General features: G+C 39.5%; 1 protein-coding gene across 2 annotated transcripts in view; it reads right to left on the bottom strand.

Moving 5' to 3' along the window:
- Positions 1-26,675, bottom strand: part of LMBR1 (limb development membrane protein 1) — a 67,668-nt gene that overhangs the window by 15,995 nt on the left and 24,998 nt on the right. For both annotated transcript variants that reach the window (XM_035129041.3, XM_035129044.3), the window contains 7 exons: positions 22,496-22,599; positions 11,049-11,175; positions 10,597-10,665; positions 8,784-8,848; positions 7,061-7,133; positions 1,596-1,676; positions 421-497 (listed from right to left, as the gene is read on the bottom strand). In XM_035129041.3, the coding sequence (XP_034984932.1) occupies positions 421-497; positions 1,596-1,676; positions 7,061-7,133; positions 8,784-8,848; positions 10,597-10,665; positions 11,049-11,175; positions 22,496-22,599 (596 nt within the window). The remainder of the gene's footprint in view (positions 1-420; positions 498-1,595; positions 1,677-7,060; positions 7,134-8,783; positions 8,849-10,596; positions 10,666-11,048; positions 11,176-22,495; positions 22,600-26,675) is intronic.

Raw genomic sequence — 26,675 nt, 5'->3', positions numbered from 1 at the left:
GCAGGAGAGGGTGGCAAATGCGGCAGGAAGATTCAAGGACAATCAAAGAAACATTTAAACGTTTCAGTGTAGTATAGTATCAAATCACATCAATATAATTGTGTTATACTCTCTGGATGTTCCACAATCATATTATAAAGTAGTTGTGTTCTATGTTATAAATCAAGCACGAATAGGAGTGGTTTCTTTTTGTTTTCTAATGTACTTCTTATCAATAAAAAATTGGTGTGGCACAAGGAAATTTTCATTCTGGAAGTGTGGCCCAGGCCCAGAGGAAAAAAGTTTGAGAACCACTGGCTTAGGGAGACAAAAACAGCTCCTTATTATTTCTGTTACTCAGCTCACACACGTACATGAAAAAGATCACTAATCTCAAAAGGACAGATGGGTTTTAAGCAATGGAAGGAAATTACAGCTTACAGTTTCAATTAGCAGCAGGATCATTACAGCTGGATACACAAGATTCCTCTCCCAAGCTGAAGCCTTTTTCCGTCGTTCTTTTAAGAGAAAAATAAGCAAACTTGCTATATTAAGGTGTTCAGAGACAAACATCTTTTCCTATTCTGAAAGTAGAAGTTCTCTAAGATATAGATCCACCACACTTAACTAAAAGCACCCCCGATTAACATTGTAAGCAAGACTACTGTGGAATTCCAAGGACAACTTCCTAGCCTACCTCTGGTTTCAGGAGCAATTTATAGGTCAATTGCCCTATCCTGCCAGGCAGTAAGTGGCACACACATAATTGTCCCTAACTATGACCAGGCAAAGTATTGGAAGGATTCGTTTTGGGGACATCAACCACCTGCCCATCTTTCTGGACTGTTTTATCCAACAATCCGGCTTCACATATGAGGAAGTACTTGGAACATTCAACCATTCGGCTCCCTGCAATGGTACCCTTTTCACTACAGATTACATCACATGCAAAAAGCTTATCAAAAAGAGCTAACATCCCATTGACACAAGAATGTATGTGTGATTTATTTCCTCTTTTAATATATTTTTACAAAAGCATAGTCAACCCATGGAATTTGTTACAAGGTGTGGCAATTCTCACCAACTCAGGTGGCTTTAAAAAGTGATTAGACGAATGCATGGGAGGATAAGGCTTATGATGGCTCCAGGACCAGAAACAGAATGCATCTGAAGACCAGCTGGTAGGTAGAGCAGCAGCTACTGCATTCATGACCTATTTGTGGGTTTTCCAGAGGCATCTATGGGAATCAGGGTGCTGGACTACACAGGTCTTTGGTCTAATGCAGTAGGGTTCTTATTTCCTTATCTTGTGTCACTATAACCATCCATCATCAGATGGGATACTTAATTTTAAAAAACAACTAAAAGCTATTATGTACATATTTACTGAGTCCCATCAGGGAAAAGGACAGGGCATAAATAAATCAAAACCCATTTACAGGACTGCAGGGTTTCCCACCATGAAGTGTGATGTTAACAAAACCTATTTACACAAGAGATTGTCTTAGTAATAACACCTGATATGATAAGCACACACATTTCTAACACCTCCCAGAAACAGTTTTAAACTGAACTAACACACACAGGGAACCACAGAAAAGGCCAGATGTAATTACCCAATTTTGTCTTCATACTCTTCACTTTACTTAGTTCCTGCTTCAGCTGCTTTGTGTTGTACTCCACTGGTGAAGACATCCCTGTTCAAGAAGAAAGACATGGCCACTTGGTTAGGACTACTAAAACAAACCTGGCTGGATTATAACGGTGCAATAGAAGCAACTGTGCCAGTCATCTCTCCCCCCCCACCCCCGGTGACTCGCTAAAATGTATAAAGGCAGAAATCCAATGTGTTGGAGATGCAAAAAAAGAGGTGGGGTCCTATTATCACATGTGGGGGACTTGTGGAATGATTAAGGTGTACTGGAATGATATATATGAAGAATTTAAAAATATATTCAAAATAACCTATAAGAAAAAATCAGAAATATTTTTATTGGGTATACTACCACCAGAATTCAAAAAGGAAATAAAAACACTGTTCATGGATGGTCTGACTGCAGCCAGAGTTCTTGTAGGAAGAAAATGGAAAAGTGAAATACTCCCAACAACTACACATTGGCAGATATTGATGATAGAGTATCTGCAATTGGCAAAATTGACGGGTTCGGTGCGTGGAGTAGTGAAACAGAAAGTATCAAGAGAGTGGATTATATATGAAGAATATATAAATCTTTATTATACAAACAATTCCATATTTGCAGAACTGGAATGATATTTGTCAAGGAAAAACAAACGAACTACTTAAGGGGGGGAGAAAATACAGTAACAAAAACCTGTGAAAAAAGTAATACAGTAGTGCCTCGCTAGACGAATTTAATTCGTTCCACGGGTCTATTCTTATTACGAAAAATTCGTCTAGCGAATCCCATAGGAATGCATTGAATTTTTTTGAATTTTTTTTTTTGCCCATAGGAACGCATTAATTGAATTTCAAAGCATTCCTATGGGAAACCGTGATTCGCTAGACGAATTTTTCGTAAAATGAATTCGTCTAGCGAGGCAACCTCCGCTAGAAAAAACCTTTCTTTAAGCGAAAATTTCGTCTTACAGGGCGTTCGTTAAGCGAGGCACCACTGTAATAGAAGAAATCAGGTATAATGAAAAGGATTGGAAGCACTATAGGTATAATTTGGAATTAACACTTCGGGTGTGTTTAAGTTTTTCCTTGTATTCATTTTTCTTTATTCTTATTCATATGAGTCAAATAGAATGTGATTTTTTTTATATAAAAAAACCATTTTCGTACATTAAAAAAAAAACTGCACCAGGGCCCATGCCAATAGGGGCCCAAGACTATGAGCTGAAGCTGCTAGCCCTCCAAGTAGAAAAATTATGAAGCAAAATGTGCAAGCAACCTTCTAAATGATTTCTGTGAGAAGACTTACACCGGCTGCTGCCAGCTATGTTTTTAGCCAATGAGTTAAATCAGAACTGTGACTGATGAGTTGTTTGAATCCTAGACTATCGGGATCCTAAAGAGTTACTGTTTTTCTTTCTCTTTCCTGCTTTTTTCTTATTTTCTAGGCCTTGGCATTTCCATTGCCCTTCCTTTCTTTGCAGAAACCAGGATGCACCTTTCCTGCAGTGGTCCATCTGCAAAAATATAAATTGTCCTCTGCTTCCACATGGAAAAAGGCAAACACCTCTTTAACCATTTTACATTAGGAACAGAACCATAGGTCACAGGTGGAGCATAATGTTTGTATGCATGGGGTCCCAGGTTCAACCTCTGGCATCACCAGTAATGAGGATAACAGCACAGCTAGGAAAGTCCTCAAAGAGCAGCTGCCCCTTGGAGCAGAGAAGAGTGAGCTAAATAATGGGCTACCCTGGATAAAGGAAGCTTTATTTATCAATGCAGGTGTTTTGATGCTCACCAAATCTCGCTACATCTACAGTAATTTTCACATCAGTGTTAATGGGAAATACATCAAATCTTTAATATTTACACTGACGCATAAATGACAGGTCTTACAACTTCCTCCGAGATGATAACAAGGCAACACTAATCCCAATATTTTGCCAAAGAGCAAGGCAACATTTTAGAGCAATCAAATCAGAACTCTGAAAGACAGCACAAACTATTCAAAGCACTACAGCCTCTCAACTTCATTTCAAACAAGCACAAAAGTTTAATGTCTGCATTGTCTAGCCAATAAATCAAACTGGTAGACAGAACATGTCCAGGCTAGTCATGAAAAATTAGAAGGGATTCTCCAAGAAAACCACAAAGCAGCTCATTTAAGGTCAATTTAACAGTATTATTTTGTTTTTCTTCCAGCCCCAACATAATATTTCAGTACCTCAAAGGAAATTGTAGGAGTATCTATTTGCATTCCCTGTAGGTGATTGGCAGTTCAACACCAATTAGTTCAAAATTACACTGTTACTAGTGCGCAATAAAAACAACACCTTTCATCTTTCTTACATAGGTCAGAATACCTTCAGAGCCAATAACTTTGATCAAATAAGCATTTTTGATCCTGCCCCACCCGTCTCCTTGGATTCAGGAAAACTAATAGCTCAAGGCAACTTTTTCCTTTTAATATAAAGAAAGTCCTAGCTTTATTCTTTTGGTGTAGGAATGATGTGGGTATTGAAATACAATATGCTAGAAACACTTCTGCCAACCCAGTCTCTTTCGCAAAAAGAAAGTTTAGGCAGATCATCCATTGCAGGGATGATTTCCTCACCACCAAAAAAAGCATATGGGGAAAATAAAGTTATATAAAATTCACATTTTATAAATTATAAGTGTTTTAATGACTGGCATTACCTTAAAAGGGCATTTTTAAAAGACATGAGATTAATAATAATTTAGGTTTTTTCAGTTTGATTCCTAGAAGCATTCCACTAAGCCAAAACCGAAATGAAAATATTGCTGATTCAGATCCACCCTCTAGGAAATTATGAAGATTATCGCTACCAAAGTTTCTCATTCTTTGCAGGATTAGAGGTAGCTTCCATAGCCCTTCATTATGCTAGTACCTGAGTTTCTGCCAAAAATGTGATTAACATCTGTTACAGTGGTACCTCGGTTTGCATCCGCAATCCATTCCGCGGAGGCGGTCGCTCACCGAAGCGGTCGCTCCCCGAAGGCACGCTTCTGCACGAGCGTGAAGCAACGATAGAGCACTTCTGCGCACACACATGCTGCACAGATCGTTTCTGCGCATCCAACGCTGTGGAACCCGGATGTAAACACTTCCGGGTCTGCGGCAGTCGCAAACAGAGGTAGACGTAAACCGAGGTTTGACTGTATATGTGTGTCCACACTTGCAAACAGGTGCTCAATACTTCCTTGTTCAGTATTTGTTAATTCTCACTAGCATACAAAGACACGGTTCTTCAATAGGTATGTTTGTTTTTCTTGGATAGATTAGTGGGACAAGCGAAGGTCCACAGCACCACTGAGTCGACTGCCCCAAAGACAAAGGAAGATTCTGAAATGGTTCCATGTTTAGCCCAGGGAATTTTTATTTACAGTAGGCAGTGGAAGACAGGAGTGCCTGACGTGCTATGGTCCATGGGGTCACGAAGAGTCGGACACGACTAAACGACTAAACAACAACAACAATGCTTTTAAACACACAAACCAACTAACCTATTCAAGAAACTGAGGAGAACATTTTCTGTTTTGTGGCTGCAGTTCCAACACCTCCAATCCTACACTGTTGCAACTGTGGATAAATAGGAACTGCAGCTTGCCACTCCAAAGCTGTTCTTTGGAGTTCTTCAGGGAGAGGGGATTTTCATCAGGACTGGCATGGGAGAAAGGGTTAACTTCCCTTCCCAGCAGAGTCCTGATTAGTCAGAGGGGCAGTATCTCCAGCAATTGCTGGGTGAAGTGCAGGAAGCATACAAAGCTTTCTTCTACCCAATGAGACAATTGGTCCATCCAGCTCATTACTGTTTACACTGACTGGTGGCAACTCTCCAGTTTCAGACAGTCCTACCTGGAGATACCAGTCTGGTATCACTGGACACCAGGGACCTTCTGCATGTGGAGCAGATGCTTCACCACCAAGCTATGGTCCTTCTCAACGGTTGGTTGGCTAACTAGCTGACTCCCTGATCAGGAGCACTCAGCACAGCAACATTCTGTAGCAGGCCCATCTGTCCACAAAAAGTTGAAAATAAACTAAAGGAAATGTGACTATAGTAACCAGACATATTCCAAAGCTTCTCAGCTATACAGTAAAACATCTAAGCTACTGAAATGCTATTTTAGTCTTCCCATCTGATTCCCTGAAAGGACAGAATTCAAAACCAATTGTGTCAAAACACGATTTCTCTTAAGGAAAGAATGGGAGGGAACCATGACCATTCCATGAGCACCAAGGAAACAATAATGAAATACACAGCAACAATTATTGTGCAGTTCCATCATAACATCAAGTTCGGTAGTTAGGGAAAAAATAATTACTCCACTGTAGCTTCAAAGAAATTCACTGACATTTGTGCTAAAGGTAACATATAAACCTGTTCAATGAAACAGATGCTCTGCTCTAAAAATCTCAAGGTAGTCTTTGAAATTCCAACTATAATTCTCTGTATTTTAGATGCTTCTAAAAATAAAACGATTCTCTATGGTTACCTTATGACATGCAATGCCTTTGAGCTCGTTTGGAGGTTCTAGCAGGACAACACAGCTATCATATATCCTTGACCGAAGAACGGTGCATTCATTCTTATCTGAGATAGTTGTCCTATTCCACTGAACTTGCACATGGAGCGGTGAGGGAGGAAGGGGACACCTGCCCAGTTAGCCAGATCAGCCCAATCAACCCTGGCGACCAATGGAGTGACAGATGTCACAGCTAGATCACCCTCAAAACAACGTCACTTCATTGTAATTGTCACCCTAATTTGTTTCTTGTTTTTTCCTTCTTATAATAGCACCTTCATTTCTATACTGTGAGCACAGTACACAAACACTTGGGCCACAATCCAGCAGCATGTGCATACCCTCTGATGAACAAGGACAACGTGGTATTTCTTTCTGTGAGTTTCCTGTAACGTTTTATGCATAGCATGTAAAGAAATGGTTGGCACCCAGCTGTTTCGAGAGGCAACGGAGTGTGCCTCCAGTGGTTCTGAAGTCAAATCACAGCATTAGCAGCACCAAAGTAACCTCCTCAGGGTGCAAGTCTGGGCTGTGTGTATGGGGGTCCTGGGCTGCCCAGATGACAAGACCCCCCTCTCTTGGCCTCGCTGATGTGGTCCAAAGGAAAGCAAGAGTGCATTTGGCACCAGCTTGGCTGCAACAGCTTCCAGAAGGAGGCATACAAGGAAATGTATTCTTGGTTTTGCCTTTATTTAAAATGGCTGGCTACACCACAATCCGTTCAGAGCGCAATGCAAGTGATCTGCAATGCTTCCTGTCCTTAAGCAAAGGCAGGCTTGGATCGAAAACAAATGTGGCAGTTCATAAAGCTTAACATTTCTGTAGAAATGACAAAATATTGCCTCTATACAACCAGATACAAGAAGAACCACCGTAAGTATCAAACATACCTACCATTTAGCCTCCTCATGATAGCTTCTTCTTCTAAGGTGATGATATATATTTGTTCATCCAAGTCTTCAAGGATCTAAGCCAGAAATTTAGACACTACATAAATATGCATTACAGGTAGTCCATACACAATTCACCATGTGCATAACCTAGAGAGAATAGGAGCCTAGGCATGAGGACAACCTATACTGCTGGGCCAAGTGTGAACTGGCCCTCAGCTGACCAAAATGGCAACGTTTATTTTTCAAAACAATGCTTTTGGCATTCTCCTAGGTTTCTCTCTTGGTTCCCAAACACAATGGATAATTTTAAATTTGTGCATATAGAATTGATCCTATGTGATGAGCAAAATACTTCATGTTGTCTACATATGGGGAAGGTTTGTTTAAAAATGTTCAGTTGACAACACAGGTCAAGACTACAATTCTGAAAATACGCAAGTACAGATTTATTTATATGTAGGACCCAGGTTACAACATAAAAGCATTTTCCTATCTATAACAAAGACTATGAAACAAAAACTTTCAAGTTTGTTCACACCTAATATTTTTTCTAGAAAAGTATTATAGTTTAAGCCCCTGGCCTGAGATAGCTCAGGCAGTAGCAAATGAGACTCTTAATCTTAGGGTTGTGGATTCGAGCCCATTTTCCTATCTTCCCATATTGAGCAAAGGATCCCTGCATTGTAGGGGGTTGGACTGGGCGGCCCTCAAGGTCCCTTTCAATTCTATGATTCTAACAGAACTTGGTCAAACACAGACTGTTTAGGTAAAGCCACTTTCTAGTTTGGGATTCAGGTCCCAAGCATCATATTTTCCGGCCCACATGTTAACATGTGTCTCCACACACATGCCATGATCCCATATATAAAATTTCATGTTATCATAAAAGAGATTTTTCTAATTTAATTCTGAAATTAAATTGTACACATTTCTGAAATTGCACCCTGGTGCACACTGAGGTTTCTCTGCTATGCCCCCAAACACTCCTCATTTCTGCTATTTTGTTAGAACACAAATTCAAGCCTGAATGAAAGTTCTACAAAGCTTGTTGACTATTTTGTAAAAAAAAATAAAGGGAGTAATGTTTTGCTTTTTTAACATATTGTACCAACACAGCAGCAAACGTTTTACGAATAAATCAATTCATTTCACAGCTTTATATTTCTAGACTCTTTCTTTGCAAAATCATGGGTTGTTTTCCCAAAAAATCAATTTCTCATTAAATCCCTTGACCGACAAAATAGCAGGTGCCATAACTGCAGTTTTTGATGAGTGCAAGCTTGCTTACACTTATTTCAGTGTCTGACAGAGAGCCTGGCAGTGTGCAAAAAGTATGGAGGGCTATACACACTTCACTGAAAACTAACTGCAGTTGTTTGTTGCAAATCTCCTTTAGTAAGGTAAGTGATGATACTTCACACTCTTTTCCAAGTGGACTTGGAGTATTTATTTTCAGGTGGAAATGTCTGAAATATATGCGGGGTATTTGTGAAACAGACGTTTAGAAGTTTCCTCCAGTTTATCGGGGCCTAGTTAAGTATTTTATGACTGAACAAAATATAGAACAAATGGGTTTATTTGATTACAATTTAGCCTCATTATCCCCTCATAGTAATGGGGTTACAGCCTGGCCAGACCGGGCTCCTACTGATCTCAACCCACCCACCCCCAAGCCTTTTTTCCTGTTTGGATTTGCTTATTGCGTCAAAGCAGGCAACACCTACCGTTGGCTTTACAAGCAACTGACCCATCACTGTAAACATTCGTGAAAGTCCCACTGGTGTGCATACTGTGGAGGAAAACGCAAGATAACACAGTTCTAGTCTCCATTAAACAGAATCTGAAAGAATTAATATATGGAACAGGCAATTGTTGTTAGCAAGAAAAGCTCCATTCTGCCAAATAATTTCATAATTTGTCGCCATGCAGCATAGGGATTGACTGTTTTAAAGTAAGGCAGAAACTCTAGTAGGGGTATGGAGTTAGTCCTACAGCTGTCCGAATTATGGCCAAATACATTTCCTTTTTCCATTTTATTATTGTGTCTTATTCTCATATCACTGAAATTTAAAACTGAGAATGATTAAAAAATGAGTTGTTTTGTCCAATTTATGGGAAACTACCTCCACCCTGTTGCTGGTCAATATCCTGACAATATTCTGCCACCAATAATTAATTTCCTGGGAGCATCTTGTAGAAGTTTATCGTTCAAGTAAAAAGTTTAATTAGATACAGTTTGTAAGCTTGTATTTCTATGCTGCAAGTTGCCCAGACAACAATGTCACTGAGTGACATAAATATACTTAGCAGATAAATGAATAAATATCCCTCCCCTTTTAACAAAAGCATCTACACTCTTGAGCATATAATGGGACAGAAATAGAGCTCAGTGGCAGAGCTTATGCTTTCCCATCCAGAAGGCCTTGCTTCAAAACCCAGCGTCTCCAGCTAAAAGTATACCATCAGGTAGCATAACATCATAAGAAGAGGCTGCTGAATCAGAGCAATGGCCCATGTAGTCCAGTATCCTGTTCTTACAGTAGTCAAGATGCCTACGGGAAACCTGTAAGGAGGATCTGAGCACCATCCGTGGAGGCAGAACATAGCTTCTGTCATGGCTAAAAGCCACTGAGTGACTTCTCTTCTATGACTCTGTCTAACTCCCTTTTAAAGCCATATCGATGGTGTGAAAGATCGCTGTCTGAGATCTGAAAAGCTGCTGCCAGTCAGACTAGACCATTCTGAGCTTGTTGAACAGTTTGACACTGGGCATAAGACAGGCTCCTCTGTTTCTGCATACAGTGGAACCTCTACTCACGACCACAATCCGTTCCGGAGGCCCGTCCTTATGGCAAAACAGGTTGCTGGGAGAGGTGCCATTGTGCGCAGGCGCATGCGGCGATTGCCCGTTTCTGTGCATGCGTGAACAGCGATCACTGCTTCTGCGCAGGCACGAAGAGCGAGCGCAGCTCCTGTGCATGCGCAAATGGCAATTGCCGCTCCTGCGCATGCACGAACGGCAGCAAATCCGTCGGTTACTTCCGGGTTTGCCGCGGTTGCAACTTGGAACATCCATTAGTGGAGGTGGTTGTAAGTAGAGGTTCTACTGTACGCAGCTTTGTCCTGAGATGTTTATTTGTTGTTCAGGTTCAGGCAACTGGTAAGCAGGCTGCTATGGGTTGATGTCTCCTCTTGTTCATACACTGCAGACTACAATTGTAACTTTTCATGACACCTTGCTAGCTCTCAAATATGTGGTCTCCAATTTCCCTTCTGTAAAATGGCCAAAACTCAAAACAGAGGGATATAAGAAACAAGTCTTTACATTTTTTTTTACATATGAAAAGGTGTTGTTATAAATGCCAATATATGGTTTTTTCCAGCACTGAAGTGAGCACATTTATAAACAAATGTTGTTAATGCTGGTCTAAAGAAAACAAATAGCCAGGGGTGAAAGGATAAAGGTGTTGATACTAAGACACCAAAAATAATTACATATGCATTACTTCCTCTTCTAGTATATACTGCAAGACTTACGTAGAAGTAATAAACATCCCATCAGTGATATACAGGAATATAAATAAGGGAGGTAGAATTCCCAAAGATCTGAAAGTAAAAAAGGTAAAATGGATTCAACTTGTACACTATTATGTTTCATTTGGGCAATAACATGGAAAAAGTATGCCAATCACTGTGCAATCATTCTGCTGCTGTCTTAGTAAATAATTATACTACCAAGCTTACAATTTTTTTGCATGCAAACATTTACTTTAACACTTTAACAGTGGCTGGCTGAAGACATGGACAAATCTGTTCTATGAATACATATATTTGTCAAGTTGCTTTAACCTCAATTAAGACTTTTTGTTGAGCAGAGAAATGCAACTCCCCATATCTTCTGCTTGCTGGAGTGGCTAGAACCTAGAACTGCAAGTTATTCATATCAGTGTTTTTTGGGGGGAAAGAATATGTTATAAAGATGTCCGTACCATACAAAGACTCCATACTCGCAGCATCATTGTCTATGAGAGCTGAAGCCACCCAAACGATTCCAAGGATAAGCAGTGCAAGAAGAATGAGCATAACAAGGGTTTCCAAAATGCGTGCTTTAATCCCCTGTAACAAAAAATAACTTGCATTTAAAACACGCACAAATATATATTGACCCACACACAGCTGATCACCATATATTGCCTTCCATAAGTGACTTCTGAGAGCCTAAACTAGACTTTCTTATTCTAAAGCCACAGACAAGAGTTTCCAGTTGCTACCTGGCATCACAGTTTTTAATAATTTTATTCAATAAATCTTAATATTTTCACAGGAGCATTTCCAAATGACAAGTTGCTTTTATTAAGTCACCCAGCTGAGAAAGGATATTGGTCAAATGTAATCTACAGTTCCTGTCAAGAGAATGGAAAGCCAAGTACAGTACATAATCCAGCTGGCATTAGTTTGCTCAAGTAAGGTAAAGGTAAAGGGACCTCTGACCATTAGGTCCAGTCGTGACCAACTCTGGGGTTGCGGCGCTCATCTCGCGTTATTGGCTGAGGGAGTTGGCTGTGGCCAGCATGACAAAGCCGCTTCTGGCGAACCAGAGTAGAACACAGAAACGCCGTTTACCTTCCTGCTGTAGCAGTACCTATTTATCTACTTGCACTTTGATGTGCTTTCGAACTGCTAAATTGGCAGGAGCTGGGACCAAGCAACGGGAGCTCACCCCGTCGCGGGGATTCGAACTGCCGACCTTCTGATCGGCAAGCCCTAGGCTCTGTGGTTTAACCCACAGCGCCACCTGCGTCCCAGTTTGCTCAAGTACAATCTGCCAATCCAAATACAGTCTTCCACCGTAATGGTTTCTGCTCTGTTCCTTGCAATGTGAACACCCTCAAGAGCACAGCACAGCTAAGACACTGTACATACTTGAGATGCAATACCAGTTCCTTCGCATGTAGGTTATTGGAGATGGCTGGGTTTGATATAAACATGGCCCAACACACATCAGTTTCTCCTGGGCCCAGATACTCCTGGACACCCAGATACTCACTTTAAAATTCCAGCAGTGCCAGAGGGCCACTTTCAATTCAGCAAGAGAAGGTTGCAAGTTTTAAAAGCTTAGCTTCATTTTCATAAAAGCACTTCAAAAATCCTTCTATACTTCCAAATCCAATTTCCCTATGTCTATTGCATTTCTTTTCACGATTACAGCCATCTTGCAGAGGCGCATAAAGGACCTGATAATTAATTCTTCTAAAAAGCAGAATATGCCTGTAAATTTTCAGCTCATGTATGAATGGCAGCTGACTTTACAGTCTTGAAGCAATGAGAGACTAGGAAGCCACAAAGCATAATTACTAGGAAAGAAGCCCTCTCTCCTCCCCTAATAAATCTGTATTAAAGAGGATTACTATTATGTCAATTGAAACACATTAAGACATGCCTCAATAAGTGTGTTTACAACTTATACCTAGAGGGTAGTTTCGCTCCATTCATGAAGTATGTTTTCTGATGACAGTTCCCTGTTGACTCTGGATCAAACTTTTGACTTAAAATTTTCAGATTTTGTACTTTTGGAAAATTCCAGGACTAAGTAGAAGCAGAAGGCACACCAGGCTACCACACACATACAATTATATGGGTTGGCTAACAAATATTAAGTATTATTGACTCAGAATCAAATGAAAAATATCAAGTATTGTCAAGACAGTGTGTCTTGGACTACAGATAAAATTTCTTTTAATTGTGAGAAAAGCCTGACTTGTTAGGTTGGTATACTAGATTTGGAGCTTTCTGCAGTAGCTTGAGGCTTACATTACTATGCATTTGTAGCTAGTGTCCTCATTAAATTAGTGAAAATCACAGAAGCTGCCTTTGTTGTTACAATTATTCACTATTGGGACATGAGAGTCAAGAAACTTGAATAAGAGTTAGCAGACCTAAATGGAAGGGGAGCAACACAATTTTTGAATATACTCAGGGTAAAAAATGCATGGATGGATGACGTACAGAAGCCTCATACTGTCTAACAAAAATTGTTGTCTCTCATTCGTTAAAAATGAATGAACTTGGTAGGCTGGTGGAAACCTACACATCATACAATGCTTACCCCAAAGTGCTATCTATCAGCAGTAATATATACATATATTAAAGGAAGCAAAACATCAAATAAGAATACTAGACTAAGGGTCATTTTAAAATAATATATTTGCATACATATTTATTTTAAAATATTCCGATACCACCTTTCACGTCAAGTATTCAAGTGGTGTAGTAGAACAATATTAAAATTTTAAAATGCAGGGAGAAAATGCAAATAGAAACTAGGAAAGAGATAGCATGACAAGCAGCAGCAAAGGTCGGGGAACAAAACTGTGTTTTTTAAATACCATAGGATTGCATTGGAAAACAGGGAGAACAAGCTCCTTCTGGCATCCTGGCCCCAAACTGTTTAAGGCTTTATAGCTCAATACCAACACTTTAAACCTTATTAGGTGACAAAATTCAAACTGATTATTAAGGTCAATTAAATTTTTCAAAGATCTTAAACTTAAGCTGTCTATTTCAACAAACTGAATCAGCAATGCAGGAGTTCAAGTACACTAAATTATCAATGAAGTTAAAACAGTCATATTCCGTGTTTTAAAAAAAGTGGAGGCGGGGCCTGAACAATAAGCTACAGAACTCATGATTTAACACACAATTCTGGCAGAACATCTTGGTCTCTTGCAATGTATGTTAACATTACTTTTTATTGGCACTGCCCTCTATGCAACTGGCAAATCTGAGAAACATCCATGGAACAGACCCAACCAGAACTTTTTACACCTGCTTAATTCGAAAGCACATCAAAATGCAAGTAGATAAATAGGAACCGCTACAGCGGGAAGGTAAACGGCGTTTCCGTGTGCCGCTCTGGTTCACCAGAAGTGGCTTTGTCATGCTGGCCACATGACCTGGAAGCTATACGCCGGCTCCCTCGGCCAATAATGCGAGATGAGTGCGCAACCCCAGAGTCGGTCACGACTGGACCTAATGGTCAGGGGTCCCTTTACCTTTACCTTTAATTCTTTTTCTAGGAGCTGTACTTAGGAATAAAATGTTGATAAAAAATATTCTTTGCTAAAGCTAGCACAATAATTTAGCATTCCAATACCAATCCAGGACTTTAAAAAAATAATTAGGTAAAAATTAATGAGGCAAAAATATGTACCGGTAAATTCATTTGTTTCATACTGTATAATTTATTCTTGTCAGAGAAGGAATGAGCAGGGTTGTTGCATGGTGCAGACATGGACCAAATTACTTGCCCATCATCTGTACTGATTACAACCCTGAAGTCACTGGTGCTGTTGCAGTTCTAATTAGTAACCATAGTACTGTATCAAATGTCCTATATTGTGGCTTTCGAGGATTTTCAAATTTATGTTTAATAATAGCCTTAGCTACTAGTTGCAAAGGAAGCCCTAAGCCAGCGAGGATGCCACTTTAAACAAAACATCTATAGTAGTATGTTTTAAATGAATTTTAAAGAAAATATTAACTTAAGATGTTAGCACATGTCAAAACATTGGATAGGCTTTGATGTCACTGATTAAATAACTTTTGCTTCTAGTTCTGGTAATGAAAAAGTAAATGGGGTGTAATATAGTGCAGCACAATTCAGCTGCATACCAGTAAACATTTCACTGAGATCAGAGCACTAAAATTTCAGTCTGTGATGAATGATTTTATAGACAAATAAATATGAGAGTAAATGCCAAATAAACACACACTCCTAACCACATTCCATCATTCTGTTTGCAAAGCCTATATTCACAGTAGCTTGTGCTTATCCCTAACTTCAGCTATTTAAGCAGGCATAGAGTGAGCTTCTGTCATATATAGGAACTCTCTTCTCATTAACAATTTTTCTGGGAAGCTATACAAAAAACCCTTCTTGGAAAAAAGGCAAGATTTTAATCAAGAGATGATTCCCCAGTGAAGAGCTACCCTCTTCTTTAATAGTATTACCAAGAAATAAAAGGGATTAAAGTTATTCCAGATTTTTTTTAGAGGAACAAAATGTTTTTAACAACAAATCCACTGATACACTACAAATATTCCATCACAGTTAAGATAATTCTGCACTTACTTCTTAAAACATGTAAAAGTCTGTTAAGATACCTGGCAAGAAAGCCAAGATCTAAAGCATTTGTACTAAACTATATTCAAAGATGATGCCAAATAAGATTCTCTCTCTGCCAAAAAAATCAAAATTAAACCTATATGTAAGGCTGCTCCATCAATTTCTAAACCTGCTATTCTTGAAAGCTGAAATTTCAAATAACGTAGTTTATGAACTCCAAAATCTATCAGGAATGATCCTCTGAACTAAAGAGTCACAACGTATCAGTCATCTATATTAAATAGTCAGCACTAATTTGCTTTTTTTCTGTTTAAAAAACATATAGGACCTAAAATCACCACAAAGGTGTAAATTATTTAACTGAAGTTTTATAGATTTTTTTCTCTGCGTATTATCTGTACATGCAGTCTCTTGTTGCAAATTGTTTCTCACTGCTGAAAATTTAGGAAATGATTTTGAAGAACTACAGAAATGTTTAACGTAACTTGAAGCACTGTGCTGTCATAAATAAAGTCTTTTGGACAGTGGTCTCTCACTCATATCTGTACAAAAAACAAGGCTAAGCCTGTTTTATTTTTAAACAGTTTTCTTATTACAACTCTTCTATGCTAGAGAGAGAGAGGTGGAAGTGGTGATGGGGTTACTACTTGACACACAACAGCTGGTGAAATATTGCTCTATTTTTTGTAACAAACACCAAGATCAAAACATTATGCAAGTTACATTTCCTTGAAAGGTTCCCAGCAGGAGCCTTCCTTCTTGTTTTTCGCAGCGCTTGATTTCCTTTCAGCCACAAAAAAACGGCTCACCAAGAACATCCATGTGCCACTAACACTAAGCAGCACTTCCTTAATCACTTATTTCCAACAATTTATGGATGATCAGTGGCAAAAAAAAAACCCGAGCAAAAATAATGAAAGAACGCAATGAAGCGTCCTTGAGACATACTGGCTTAGACTTCCTACTCATTTCTCTGTCTCTTTAACATTGGGGGCCTGATACAAATTAGCCACTGAGGGGGGGAAAGTCATCTGGTCATAAAATACAGTACAGGGTCACTTTTATGTAAGTTTGCCAAAAGGGACATAAACCAGGACAATTTCAAACTGTGACACAGGATAGAAGTATATTAAAACAATCTTTGTTCCTCCTCTATTGTGCTGTCATGTTGCTCAGCTTTATAGATATTCTGAGCACCAACACTGGCCTCTTCACTTCCACCTGGCCTACCTAATTAATTAAGCAAGGAAGTTACCTCAAAATTTTCTACCATTTGCTTTTATTATCAAGCACTCTCTTTTGATGTTCTCAGAGTTAACTTCTTAATCCACAGACTTTTTGTGCTGTGTTTCAAACATGAAGATGTCTGGATACTTTGCATAATTGGTCAGGATGTTGCTGTCGCTCGTGGTAAATTTTATGCCATAACTTCAAGGGCAAAAAAGCAATACAACAACAACAAAAACCCCCAAGGTGAAAGTATGCTATGGCGTGTTTTTTTATTCATGTTTCAAATTTCGCATTTCAGTAAAATACAAATGATGCCCCTTCCTATGATAATGCATTTGATGATATGTCAAGAAGCATCACTATGTAGCTAGGTTATCACATATAAACAGCATTTATCTTTCAATTGAGAATAAACACAAATTGAACTTATGGCCTTTGTGTACACATTGTGTGCACTGCTCCCCTGGGTTCCTTTGGGAGGAAGGGAGAGATAGAAATTAAATAAAATACATACATACACTGACAGCTGAGATTTCAACATATAGGCCGAAATCCAAATAGCTTAAGCCAATGCAAAAGGTTTATCATGGACCAGGGAAATTTAAGAATTATTTTCCTTTCTACAACACACATCCCCATGCCGTATTCCCTATAATAGCAAACTCAGGTGGCTGAGTGGCAATACTGTACAATGGAACCAAAATGAGGTTACTGAGAAACAAGAGGGAGATATCAGCTTACTTGGGTGAACGTCAAGCAACTTAGAAGTCTAAAACATTTTTTTAAAAAAAATTCAGAGGGGGAAGCCTATTCTATTCTATTCTGATCACATGCCCTAGGCTAGGCAGGAGCAATGATTTGTAGGAGGTCAGCTCAGTTTTTCGGACTCGTCAAGCTGTAGCAGGTGTTAACTGTGTCCTTCTGTAAAACATCTAAGCAGAATTGTATACCTCCCACCCTGGCTCAAAACATGGATACATAGGAAAACGAAGAAGTAAATAATGAACACATATTTTTAACAGAAAACAGAAAACTGAACTGCACCCCCAAGAGGGGAGGGCCCTAGTTAAATCCTCATCATCTATCGTCCTATTTCTGTAGGTTGATGAGGGGTTAACTTGCTTGGGACATACCACGATGGTTTCCAACTCAACAGGTCCCAATTGCAGTACATTAGCGATCAAAGCACCTGATGCAAAACTGTGCAGCTGAATGCCGCATCAGAGGAAGACCACTTGTAAGCTCCTTACAAGTTATAGTATTCTTGAAGATATACTGCGATATTTTGTTGCTGATAAACTTGTCACAAACTGTTTTAAAAACTCATGAGTTTTTGTGTGAGTGGGTGGGGGATGCCATCTTGAAAAGAACATGTCTTAAGGACCTTGTTATCAGGAACTAATTCTACAGTTCTTTGGATCACAAGCTCAGAAGGCAATGGTGTTTTGTTGTATGTATGTATGTATGTATGTATGTATGTATGTATGTATGTATGTATGTATTATTACATCTATAGCTAAAGTAAAGGTAAAAGATCCCTAGACGGTTAAGTCCAGTTGAATTCGACCTTGGCACCTTGGGGTGAGGTGCTCATCTCGCTTCAGGCGAGGGAGCCAGCCTTTGTCCGCAGACAGCTTTTCCAGGTCATGTGGCCAGCATGACTAAACCACTTCTGGTGCACGGAACACCACGACGAGTGCCAGATCACACAGAAACACCATTTACCTTCCCGCTGCAGCAGTACCTATTTATCTACTCACACTGGTATGCTTCCGAACTGCTAGGTTGGCAGGAGCTGGGACAAAGCCATGGGAGCTCACCCCGTGATGCGGATTCAAACTGCCAACCTTACAATCAGCAAACCCAAGAGGATCGGTGGTTTAGACCACAGCGCAACCTGCGTCCCTATTACATTTATATCTCAAGGTGGTATAATAGTTCTCCCCATTCCATTTTATGCTCACAACAATCCTATGAAGTAAGTTAGGCTGAGGAATTGTGACTGGCCCAATGTAACTTGAACCCTGGTCTCCCTAGTCTGACATTCTCCCTAGTCTGACATTCTAACCACTGCACCACACCAGCTCCAAAGAGCCATGAGGGGAAAGAAGGACACTCCCATTGCTGCTTTGGAAAGGCTTGCAGAAGGGGTTCCTCAAACCATCATACAGTGCTGTAACAATTCTCACGCTTCTGCTTGCGCAAGCAGAAGAACATCCTTGATTTAGTTTCATTTTTCTGACACAATGCTCAAGTTCCTGACATAAAACAGTCCTTCCACAAGCAGAAGACACCTTCCACATAGGAAAGTGTAGCTTGGCTCTCACACAATGACACTGAGAAGCTGCCAATTCACATAATAGGTAAATTATTCCCAAAAGAACCAGCTGAAGCACCAGCTGCATATTAACCAAAAAAAAGTCCAGCAGCAAATGAACAAAATCTCCTTGGGTAAAATATAAATCAAGAATTAAAATATAGGAAATTAATTATATTGCCCTTCTTAGGTGCTTTTAATGCTTTGTACATCACAATGAGTGAATAAGTGAAGTGGATTCTAAAAGTAAGCCTAAGTGAAATAATTTGGGTAACTAAAACAATTATGTTTGTTTACTATCAAGGCAATAATGAACTCCAAGACATTTAACGAGGATGTAAGTACTGAAAACCAGCTTTCAGAGTGAAGACGGATCTATCTAGATTTACAATTTAAAGAATATGGAGAAAACTGCAGACCCAATAAAAAAATGTAACAGTGGACTAAGGGAAAAGGCCATTTAAGCCCCTTTTTAAAAGCAGTGAGTTAATCCCCTTAGGCCTAAAATATCCTGTCTGAATTAACAGAATGGTTTAATTAAAACCCTAGACAGAGAACCGTGTTGAGTTTGATTTTCAGAACACTGCATCCATCCGTGGTGAGTGGCCAATTTCCGTATCTGTATCTCTGTATAATATGGAAGTGGTTTAAAAAACAACAACTTTTGCCCAAGGGAATCAATGGGAGCCTTCCAGAGGAACCATATGCCATAGAGAATGAATGCCATCAATTAGAACAGAATAACTCACAATAAATTTGCAAGCAGAAAAGGGTGGTAGTGATGAGAATTTATTTATTTTTTAAACAAACAGAAAATATTAGTCTAGTTGTTATAAACATTACTAAGGCCTACTTTTCATTATCAAATTATGTCATAATTTATTATACAATATATTACATTGGGGTAGAGGGTTAAGTTCTAGCAGTCAAGCCATCAGCCGGTACCCAAAAAGAGTCAGAAGACTTTCTTTCATAACTGCAAATTTAACACTGTCTGTTCCTTAACTGCAGTAATAGGTTCAGGTAGATAGCCGTGTAGGTCTGATGCAGTCAAAATATATAAAAAAAATTGTCCAGTAGCACCTTAGAGACCAACTAAGATTGTTCTGAGTATAAGCTTTCATGTGCATGCACACTTCTTCAGATAAACAGTAATAGTAGTAATAGGGTTTCCATTCTGAAGGAAATCAGCCCTGAGTGCTCACTGGAAGGACAGGTCGTGAAGCTGAGGCTCCAATACTTTGGCCACCTCATGAGAAGATAAGAATCCTTGGAAAAGACCCTGATGTTGGGAAAGATTGAGGGCACTAGGAGAAGGGGGACGACAGAGGACAAGATGGTTGGACAGTGTTCTCGAAGCTACGAACATGAGTTTGACCAAACTGCGGGAGGCAGTGGAAGACAGGAGTGCCTGGCGTGCTATGGTCCATGGGGTCACGAAGAGTCAGACATGACTAAACAACTAAACAACAACAACAGTAATAGGGTTAGGAAAAGGTAGCAGAATTACATATTCCCATCAGCCTTAATCAAAAGCAGTATAGCTATGGTCCAGAGACAAAGCCATGGTGAACACTATCCAAGACTTGTTTCCAAAATCAGCACAGAGGGAACAACAATCATGTCGAAAGAAGCAGGGACTGATGGGAGAGTGTGTGTTTCTAAAGAAAATGCACATTCCTTAGCTGGATCCCAGCTCCATGATGATGATAAGGGGGTTGGTATCAATACATCTGTGGAGGCCTCAGATATCAGATACAGATTGAAGTCCCTCCTACCTAATGGGAGAACCTCAAAACTTGTTCGGGGGGAGGATAAATGGCTTTTCAAATGCTATAAAAACACTCACCATAAAGTAATATCAAACATCAGTTCACATGTTTTGAATTAGATAGTTCAGAATTCATTCACTTCATCACTTACATCCTCATAGAAACTTGTGCCTACTTCCATTAACAAATGGTTTGGGAGCACCTAATCTTGCTCCCTGAAATATGCCATTTTAAAGGAAGGTGTAAATAGATACAATGAAAAAGTGAAGAGTTTTAATTGTTTATATTCAGGCTGCTACATTTAGTCAATTTATCCAGAAGCACATTTACACAGATTTTTTTTAGCTCTAATTTATTTACATTTTTATATAGTAAAAAACAAATTCCTTATTTTGGAAAAACCTATTTCCATTTCATTTATTGAGGAGTATGATTGTGTGTGTAAGAAAATTTCATAAACACAAACAAACAAACACACACACACACACACTACAGATACTCTGCAGGCATAGTATGTACATTTTCATACTCCACCACCTGTGAAACAATGCAAGTATCAGATATTCAGTGAAGGGCGACAGCTCAGTGGTAGAACATATGTTTTGCATGATGAAGGCACCCGGTTCAATTCATGTCATCTCCAGGTACAGGTGAGAAAGACCCCTGTCTAAAAACCTGGAGAGCCACAGTCAGACATGTTGACAGTACTGACCAAGATTGGCCAATGACCTGACTAGCAGCTTCCAGGATCACTGGGATATCTGAACGATTTTCATGCTCATACACTGTCATATGCATTTTGTCCTGTCTGACTACTAAGGTGGGTGAGGTGAGGTGCTATGAGAATGGGCTTCAAAATATATATCTGTCTGAACAGGAATACGAAGGAGACTTCTAGATTGTATCTATGGGGACTCCACATGAAGAGGAAAGGGTTAATTCAGATGGCAGAGGTGGAGGATAACTTGCAGAAGTAAACTAAGACTAAGAAGGAGACCATACCAAACAATGGGAGGAATTAGCAGTCAGTAGCTTTTCTATTTAGCTGATTGCTGTCTCTAGGAGCTTGCAACTGAAGTATGTTTTGAGGGGAAGACCCAGAGTCCTGTCACAGTGAGCCAGGTGCAAAATTTTACTCAATTTTTAAAGTGTCAACCCAATGGTGGACCTGTCTTTCTGTGGCCCTGAAGCTTGAACAGTTATGGGGGCCCATTTGCAACCAGCAGTGTCTGGGTAACCACTGTTATTTTCTTCAATGGGGTTGTTCCACAACAGATCACTGCACCTTTACAACAACTGTGCTACTGACTCTCAAACTTTGGGATTGTTGAAATATATACAACAAAAAATTAATCAATTTAAGTCGTGTGACTCAATTTGGGTCTACTAGACCGAAAGTTGCAAAGCAGTGGGACTAAGGTTGCTTCTGGGCCCCTTCAAGATTAGAGGCCCTGAACCTTAAGCTTCATTAGTTTCGTAGTAGTCCCTTGTGTCAATCGCGAGCATGCCACAAAGTTAACTATTCAGGTTAAGTCACATTCAACAAAGAATATTCTTGTTATTTAATAAATCGTGTTTAAATTATTAATGCATAATTCATATATAATTTTACTGTAATATATTTCATAGATTCATAATGTATTTCAGATATCAATTCCCTAAATAAATCTCTCTCACTCACTTGTTATACTCCTTCAAAAATATTATTTGTGTACTGTGTTATTTGTTTTATTGTAATAGCAAGGTTATCAAACCTAATAATATTAAGAGGACTAGCCTGAATGCAGACCAAGAGTTTGTTGCTACTAGTATATATTTTAAAGTGCCTATTACTCAGGTTTATATATAATTATTGCCAATGCCAATTACTATCATCATCAATTTGTTTTAGCATAGATTCTAAAAGCTGGCCATTAGTTTTGTAAATATAGCGTTGCTGGCTGCTCATAGTATTTTAACCATCACATTCACATATATTTAATATCCACGCACCTTTTTTAAGCCAGCAAAGCCTTCCGACTCCAGAAAGAAGAAAGCAAAGGGCATCAGTACAAACAAACAAAGGTTGGAAAAGAGAGAAACAAGATTCCATAAGCCTAGAGAAAAACAAAATGTATGTGTTACTTGTGAAAGCTGCAGAACCTTTAAAGTATAACACAAAATGAGTTCTATCACTTATTCCACAACACCCTCACTGAAGTGAACATGCTCAGTTATTTCTAATGATTTCAAGTTCACTAAAGCTGGAAGGTGGTGGGAAAATTAACAAATTATCCTGCAAAACCCCTTCCCTGAGCTGTCAATTTGGGAGAAATGTAAAACAGGGCCTTGATTTGATTTGGCTTCTCAAATGTCTTGTCGCTGATTGACTATGGGGCAGCGTGACATCAGTACACTGGTTGTATGATCCCTGGCTGGCTGTATTGCACAGATATCCTATTTTTTAAAAATACAGTATACCAGAGCAGCTACCCAGAGTCAGCAAACATGAGCAAAATGGTAGGAAAAAAGGCCAGGTTTGTGAAATCTTCAGAATAAACATGTTGGTTCTGTGAAATTTATTCATACCAAAAGTTTGTCCACGATTCAGCTCACTGCTGAACTTTATTCTCATATGCTTATGAAAGACCACTATATCACTTAATAATTTATTACCTTCCAGTGTTGACAGCAGAACCCAAAAATAATGCTCACTGACACTTTCACTACTCTGAATTACTTAGTTTGAAAACTAGATTCCTCTCTTGGAGGAAACCAATTTTCTGGATCCTTTTCAATCAGGGTTTTGGCCTGGTTTTGGCGCAGAAACTGCTTGTATGATAGCCTCTGTCATGAGGAGAGATGGGGAAATATGTCCCTGTTAAGTTTCCTTGACCTCTGATCCTGGCCCGGCTTCACTGGCTGCCAATCAATTTCTAGACCCAATTCAAAGTGCTTGTTTTGACCTACAGAGCTTCAAATGGCTTAGGACCGCAATACCTCAAGGACTGCCCCCCCCATATGAACTGCCCAAGACCCTCCAATCATCCTGTGAGGCCCTTCTTCATGTGCCCCCTCCCAAGAGAGGTCTGCAGGATGGCAACATGAGAACGGCCCTTTTCTGCAGTGGCTCCCCATTTGCAGAATGCTCTCCCCAGGGAGGCTCTGGCTCACCTTGTGCCTTCATGACTTATCTTTAGGCACTACACAAAAATGTTCCTGTAATACCTGACCTTTGGCAGATTAAGGAATCTAGGGCCTTTAAAATGTGTTTTTATAGGGTGATTTCTTTTGTTATTATGTAATCCATTTCGTGTTTTCATTTTGTATACCGTATTTATGTTGTGCACTGCCCTGTGATCTTTGGATGAAAGACTGTATATTAAATAAATAAACAACTAAATAAATAAATAATAGATAGGCATCTGAAGTGGCTCAGTTACATGCCACATGTCGTCTAGTTCTCTAAAAATTACTGCAGGCAGTGCAACATAGAACTCAACCTCATCCATTCAAAGTTTGGTCCTCTTTTCTTTCGAAGAACCTATGAGGCGAGCACCTTGTGCAAAATCTTCGTCAAGGGGGGCAGGGAATCAAACTACACCCTGAAAATATGTTTGGAATATTTTGCTAGGCACACCTAATTGTTCTCCTATGCTTATTTTGTCCACAAATATTTGTGTGCCAAAAATTGCTTTTATATGTATGAAGAAGCATAGGAATATTACTGCCTGTAACTCTTTTAACCCCAAAAAGGAAGATATCATAAAGGAGGAACAAAAGGTTGTGTGAGGAGGGGGCAAACTGGCTGGGTGTGCAAAACATGGGGTGAGCAACCACACCCTAAGCATTAATGCGGCTGATGACAAACTACAATGTATGAAGGATTTTATGAGCAACCCACACAAACCTTGCCAGCTTAACTGATACAATCTAAATGTTAAAGCATTTAAGTAAAAGAAAACTGCAATTAAGCAAGCATGTTACCACTTCTGATAAAGCCTCACCCTTGCCGACAGTACTTGTGGAATAGAATGCAAGTCCTGCATTGTGTAGATGTGGAATTTTCACTATATTCTATCCCCATCTGCTGGACACATATGAGATAACAACAACCTCACATTTGCCATGTTCATTTTATGCATTACTGTACTTAAGTTCCAATATCTCAAGAGTCTTGAAATTGAGCTAAATTTATCTGGTGTAAGACATACTTTAAAATTATTGTTTTCACTTTAAAAGGTTATCTACCTTGGCTTTCAGAATCATTGCAAATGAATAACTGAACTACAATCACTAGCCTATTCCAGTTAGCTCAGTTGGTTACGAGTGTGGTGCTCGTAATGCCAGTGTTGTGGATTCAGTTCCCATACGTTCCACGAGGCTGGACTGGGTGATCACTGGGGTCCCTTCCGAGTCTACAATTCTAGGATTCTAAGTGTAATAAACCTGGCATTCCTTAGGTGTTTGCATCAAGCACAATGCATTTTCAAAGTTTTCAAAAGGTTTCTGAATTCAATTAGACATCCTTTATAAGGGAATCTACCATAGGAACAGACTGCAAAATTATATGCTTACATGTAGATTACAGATATTACTATGCAAAATAAGATAAACAAACTTCATGTAGGAGCTTCTGGTTTTGAACTACCATGTGCGCCCCCAGGTACCAGATAAGGGCAGAACATACAAAAATATATTTTTATTAATTCAATTTCTCTATGAAGGACTCAAGGGAAGTAACACATTCTAGTGCAAGAATTAAACATAGTAAGTATCTAAAACAATCCATGCTAGTGCTTAATTTAAAAAATACCACAAATTAACTTCATCAGAATGACCGAGGACCCCCCCAAGCACACAAATTCAGCAGCTAACTAAAGTTAATATAGCTTTATATATGACATCCAATATCACGCTGAGATTCTAAGCTGCTGACTAAGCAATATGTTCCACCTGTTCTATGACTCTCCCATCTCCCCAAAATATGGTGACTTCAAGGTCGTTATTTCACAGACCCTTTTTCCACACATCACTAATTTATTTATTCAATTTATATTCCATTTTGCCTTCAAGGAGCTCAAAGTGGCACACAAATTTTTTTCTCACCACCACCTCTCAAGGCAGGTGAGATAGTGTCTGGTCCAGCACTACTCAGCAAGCTTCATAGCTAAGTGTGGATTTGATCCTGGGTTTCCCAAATCCTAATCTAACTGCTACACCACACTATCTTTCTCATCTTCAAAGCAAAGAAACGGGATAATTCCTGTCTTCCACAGCCAATAATCTTGCTTCTGCACTGCAAGCTGAAGGACCAAAAAGAATGGCAATCTTTATATACACATTCCCACACATCAGTCACTCAAAGCAGAGTTACCATTGATGATCTTCATTTATCTCATTACCCCTTAAATCAATTCATCGTACAGCTGGATATGTGGGTTCTCATATGCAGCTTGTTGCTACTGCCGTGCTAGAGGATGACCAGGAGTTCCCTGAGGCAAACATCATGAAGGAGCAGCCTGTCAATGAATTGTGAGACAAAGGGGCCCTCAGAAGGCACAACAACCCAACCTCCTCCTCAAGACAGAGGAAGCCCCTTCACGGAATGGGGGGGGGGCAAGCGGCCTAGGGAACACAGGCACCCAACATTACAAGCTCAGTCGGCCACCAGACACCGTAGTACACTCCTGAAGAACAAGAACTTCTCGGGAGTAAAAGAGTACTCCTGAACAAGCTACTTTCCCCAAACAAATAAATTCCTCTGGCAACATGGATGGTCTGAAGCTGTGCTCTGGTGGGGCACTGAAGGCTCAGGTTTATGCACCAGCTCCATAACTTGTGTTATCCTTGTCTACCTAGCTATTTGCTGGGCCTCCCTCTGTTTTGACTTTAGACTGCCTTTGAACCATGTTACCACTGGGTTTGAATGTATGACTGCCATCAGACTGCGATTCACATACAGTTCACTGCTGACTCTCAGCTACACTGCTTGCCTTATCACCTGTGGAACGCCAGTTTTGTGTGGTTCAGAATACTAATCTGCTGTGCTGGTCGAGAACTGTAACAATAAATTAACTAACTAACTAATCTGAATATTGGACAGAAGTAGAGTAGGACATCTCTGACCTCATAAAAACAAATCCTATAATGAAAACAAAGCAGCCACTCTTCCAAAGTTTCATTCTTCCCA

The sequence above is a fragment of the Zootoca vivipara genome, chromosome 11 (genome assembly GCF_965207765.1).
Source record: "Zootoca vivipara chromosome 11, rZooViv2.hap1.1, whole genome shotgun sequence".
Classification (NCBI taxonomy): domain Eukaryota; kingdom Metazoa; phylum Chordata; class Lepidosauria; order Squamata; family Lacertidae; genus Zootoca; species Zootoca vivipara.
Note: the sequence above shows the minus strand (reverse complement) of the source record. Positions and strands in the feature narration are given on the sequence as shown.